The 5,039-nt window shown below is 54.5% G+C and overlaps 1 protein-coding gene across 1 annotated transcript in view; it reads right to left on the bottom strand.

Moving 5' to 3' along the window:
* Positions 1-231: 231 nt before the first annotated feature.
* The window catches only part of KBTBD11 (kelch repeat and BTB domain containing 11), a 6,646-nt gene continuing 1,838 nt past the window's right edge, over positions 232-5,039 (bottom strand). Inside the window, 1 exon segment of the mRNA XM_034652413.1 lies at positions 232-5,032. Coding sequence (XP_034508304.1) covers positions 4,061-5,032 — 972 coding nt within the window. The 3' untranslated portion in view covers positions 232-4,060.

Here is a 5,039-nt window from a genome sequence, read left to right as displayed (position 1 = left end):
CCCCGAGCTTAAACGTGGGCGCTGGAAGGACCCTCAGGAGTCATCATATTCCTCATTCGTAGATGGGGAGCCACCAGCGCGGGCCTCGCAGGGNTGGGATCCTCGCCGCCCCGGGGTGGGGTTTTCCGGTTTTCCGGGGGGGGGGGGCTCACCGGGCGCTCTGCTCTGCCTGGGGTCAAAGGGGGGAGGGGCGGGGGCAGACAAGCAACCACTACGCAGATTCAGGAGCACTAGCATTTCCGATGATTTATTTCATCTCGGCATAAGCGGACAGGTACAAGGTTTCACAGCAATTGCGCCTGGGTGTGAAAAACCGAAGTTTTAACAAACACATTCCCTGCATACAGCGTCAGCGGGCTAACCCGGGCTGGGGGCCGGGATGGCATGTCTCTAACCGACACCACCGGGCATTCTGCTTACAGCTTGGAAGAGCTCTGGAGGAGCTTGCATCCCCCAGGAGAACACCCGCAGCCCGCATTTCAGCTCACTGCCAGCCGGTTCACCGCGCGTGAGAGCCGCGAGCCCTGCACCGGGGCGCGAGGGCACGGCCTCCCCATGCAGCCCGGCAGGTGCAGGGCACGTGCGGGCAGAAAGGCAGTGAAACCGGAGTGGGTGCATGTCTCCCTTCCCAGCGCCATTGCTTCTCACGAACACCATCGCACAGGACCAGGAAAAGGAAGAACGCTGAGTTTTTTTAATGCCCAAATACAACATTTTGTAAGCTAGAGAAGCGTCTAAAGTAAGACAGAACACAAGCAGCACTTCTGCCTACATTTTGCCCCGTGCAGGTGTTACAGCAGGCGGTGGCCAAAACGACCTTGGCTTTAGGAACCACAGCAAAGGACCTCAAACACATCCCGTTTCAAAACCGTTCACAGGAAGTTACCCAAGAGACCCACGGATGAGCCAGCAGTACTGAAGCCGCACCAGAAGCCACCGCGGAGGCGGATGGCTTCATCTCTCCGGCGTCTGCAGCAACACCCAAGGCAAAGAGCTGGAACTGCCGCAAACGCGCGGCCACAGCGTCTGTGTGTTCTCGTAGAGGAAAAGAAAGAGGTGCCACCAGAGACGCAGAAATCCCATCAGCAAGCCCCAAATCCAGCTCCAGAGAGCTGCCAAGAGTCAGCGCCGGTGCTCAGATTGTTCCCGGGACCAAGAATAAACACAGGAAAGAGGACGTCTCTAGCCCGTGTCTTTGGGTTTCAAATGAACCTTGAGGAACAACAGGTTGTCAGCCAAACAGGATGCAGCTTTTCTGTGCACTGCAATCCTCCCTGACAAGACCTCCGCTCTTTGACATACGTGGAAACGTCCGAGTGCAGGGTTACCTTTATGAGAATCAGGGATGGTCCTGCTGCACACACGAGGTCCGCCTGCCTCTGACACATCGTCACCATGAGTATGTCTGCAGCAGAACAAGCACCCGGTGAGTAATAATAGTACGGTATTCCTACACCGTGCTGGGTGCAGACTCGGAGCATCAGCCTGCACGTGCCAAGGCCCCTCCTTGGAACATCAGCTGTCCGGGCAAGTCACAGCAGGGACTGCCCACCCCCACCCCCACCAAGCAATCCTCCACATCGCGGCCCCAGAGAGGTGGCGTTTCTGCTTGCGTACCTGGTGCAAACCTTGTGGCTACAACTCCAAATAGTGGACCCAAAAGCAAAATAAATTGGTCCCGATGGCATCTGTTACTATGAGGTATTCCTGTTTAGAAATAAGATACACACTATTCTATGTCCTTTTACCTATCCGTCCGTTTCCCTAGGCTTCCTCGTGTATTCCACTGGGACAAACCCCTGGAGCTCCAAGGCCAGTTCCTGCAGGACTGATGCCATGTCCAGGACCGGCCTTTGTTAAATTAAATCATAAAACAATACACAGAACTCCAGCTGGGCATGTGATGGGGAGGCTCTCTGCACCTGCCACCCAGCATGTCCCTGTGGGGACGAGCCTGCTTCGGAAATCCACCTCCACAGTATTTTGTTTTGAAACAGTAAACATCGCAGGAATGATTTCTCAAGCAAAATCACAGTGATAGTATTTTATGAACTTGAGATTTAAGGAATGAAAATATTAGCCTGGTTCCATTTCATATAAAAGCTTTAGCATAAATATAGTAACATTCTAGAGGAAAATGTGCTATGATACAAGGCGTATGTTTCTTTAAAAGAACATTATTTGTTTCCTTTTGCTCTAACTTCTCTTTCTACTACCATTTCTGCATTCTACTCCTAGAAGGCCAGGCAATCTGAAGTCTGTCCTTCTTTCCTAAGAGGATGAACCAGGCTGCCAAGGTAGCCTCTTGGCTCGTGAGCAATCATGAGCAACCACACAGGTCACCAGAACATACGCTAACTGAAATCGTAAATTCCATTCCTCCGGCACATGGATAAAGATGCAAGCTGGTCACGTCTAAACACACTTCACTGATAACTTCCATAATCACAGACTCTTTAAAAAGCATAGTTTGTTTCCCAATGACCCACCCTTGCTACAGAGATGTCAACCCCCAGCGCTGGATTAAGAAGTGAAGAGTGGTGGGGGTGCATGATTTCCTCTAATTAAGTGCCAGTGACTTTCAATGTGTACTTTTCCTACCACAATCAGAAAATGGATTGGATTCTGAATCCAGATCGGTTTGCCTCTATTTGTGAACATGTACTTCATCCTTAAATTCAAGCAAATAGTAAACTCCGTCTACGCCTATTTGGAAAGCAAAATGTTATAACAAATGAGAAACATTTTATTTGTTTTTAATGCTTGTGACCTTTCAAAGTACTGAATTTCATGTTAATTCTTTCAGGGTATTTTGGAACTCAGTTAGAAAAATGTAGTCTACTTGCTAATGACGTTATAAATATGTGTTATTTCCCCTTATGTCAACTCTACCGCAACATGCTTGTAAAGATTAATTTCCCGCATCAGAATTACCTAATACATACTTAGAACATCATAAGTAGTGGGTTCCAAATGTGCCTACATGTTTGTCTTTAGAAGTGTCAAAAAGAGTGCTTTTAACCTTCTTCTTGGGGGGGGGGTAATCATCTCTTTGAGCCCATTATAAAATATGAAGGTGGCTAAGCATGTATAGGGTACCTGACAAAGTTCCTTTTTAAATAGACAAGCATCCTTGTGGGTCAGCTTTTCCTATTCATGGTCTGCTCTCTGAAGGAAGAGTAAATCATTACTAGAACATCGGACATAATTATTAACACCCTTTAACTTATAAATCTGTAACCCATCTAAGTTGAAAGGTGAGCTGAGCTGCTCTTGAGAGGGGAGTGAGGCCCACTCTGTGGGATCTGAAGTTGGCAGGGGAAACCCTTCCACTGCTCGCTGGACAAGACATACTGTACCAAACATCCCACCTTTCATACTTGTGAATCTGGACCTAACCCAACCCACACTTGAACATAGGATGACATGAGCCTTTTAACTAAATTAGAAAAGTTTTAAAAGCTCTACGTATAGGTTATGAATTTAAACCTCAAGCCAACAGAAGTGTGGCCTTCTCTCAGTGGCTCACCAATATAGTTCATGGTGTCCTATTTCAGGGTCTCCCCCGGGGCGCCGTGGCCCTGAGCTGTGCTCGCAGGGCCTTCTCCTAGCACAGTGAGGAAGCTACTGCGCAGACTCACGTCTGGCCGGCTCTCCACCCCACTCGGGAGCGCAAGTGCCCCCGAGCACCCCAGCACGCCCGGGCACACTCTGGGACCCACCCACTGATCCTGAGGCTTCATCTTCCAATTCCTTCTCCCTCAGATATCCCGTGTCATATTTGTAAGGTTAGTATTTGCACACACCTTACGTACTATGCCATTGACCCCGTTAAGCAAAGCGGCACAAAAAGGAATGCAGAATAGGGCAGCAGACCTTAAAACAGCATTGCAGAAAGTCTTCAAGGCCCCACAAGATTCCAACTTCAAAGCGTTTAAATGGTCCCCGTGGACAGCGCCCACCCCAGGATTCTCTCCTCGCCCTCCCGCCCCCCTACCCAGTTGAATCTCTGCCCAGGGGGGCGTCCCTGAGGGAGAGGCCCAGGTGGCCCCTGCCCGCCCTACGCGGCGCCCTCCTCGCCTCGGTCTGTCTTCTCCGGCAAGTTGAGCACGAACGGAAAGAGCGCTCCTCGGGCATCCAAGGGGACGCGGAGCGGCGCGGGTTCGAAGCTGCCGCCTTCGCCCGCGCCCACGTCCGCGCCGGGCTCGCTGTCCTGCGGGGGCACGAAGCGCCAGGTGCCTGCGCGGCTCACGCAGTAGATGGTGCCGTCCAGCGCCACGCAGCGGAAGGGCTGCAGGCTGGACGGCGCGCCTGGAGGCCGCAGGTGCGCGGCGCAGCGGCTCCACTGCTTGGCTAGACAGTGGTAGCGGAGTACGCTGACGCCTCCGGCCGGCGTTGCCGCCGCCTGAGAGTCGCCACGGCCCCCGCCCAGGTCGAAGCGGTAGATGAAGCCATCCAGGGCCACCATGGCCGCGGAACGCTCCCTACTGCTGCTGCACGGGCACTCCTGCCACTCGTCGCGCCGCGGGTCGTACTTGAGCAGGCGGTAGAAGAGAGAGCCCCCGGACACGTAGATCTCGCCGTTGCAGGTGGTGGCTTCGTGCGCTACAGCGAAGGCACCCCGAGGCAGCGGGGCCACGGCGGCCCAGCGGTCGGAGCGCGGGTCGTAGCGCTCCACGCTGAGCAGGCACTCGCCGCCGACGGCGTACAGGTGGCCGTCCAGGGCCAGCAGCTGCAGCTGCGAGCGCGCCTGGCGCAGCGGCCGCACGGTGCTCCAGCGGTCGGTGGCCGGGTTGTAGCAGAAGACCTGGTCCGAGGGGCGCGCGCGGCCGTCGGGACCCGCAGGCCCCACGCCGCCGGCCACGAAGAGGTAGTTGTAGAGCACGCACAGCCCGCAGCCCCGCGCCGGCGCGCCCTCCGGCAGCCGCGTCAGCTCGCGCCACTCGCCGGCCGCCTCGTGCAGGCAGTAGACGGCGGCGTCGCCCCGGCCCTCCGCGTCCCCCGACGGGCTCTGCGGGCGGCTGCCCGCGCGCTCCCCG

Source organism: Ailuropoda melanoleuca, unplaced genomic scaffold, assembly GCF_002007445.2.
Source record: "Ailuropoda melanoleuca isolate Jingjing unplaced genomic scaffold, ASM200744v2 unplaced-scaffold5950, whole genome shotgun sequence".
Taxonomy (NCBI): Eukaryota; Metazoa; Chordata; class Mammalia; order Carnivora; family Ursidae; genus Ailuropoda; species Ailuropoda melanoleuca.
The sequence above is the reverse complement of the archived record's forward strand: the minus strand, read 5'-3'. Positions and strand labels throughout refer to the sequence as shown.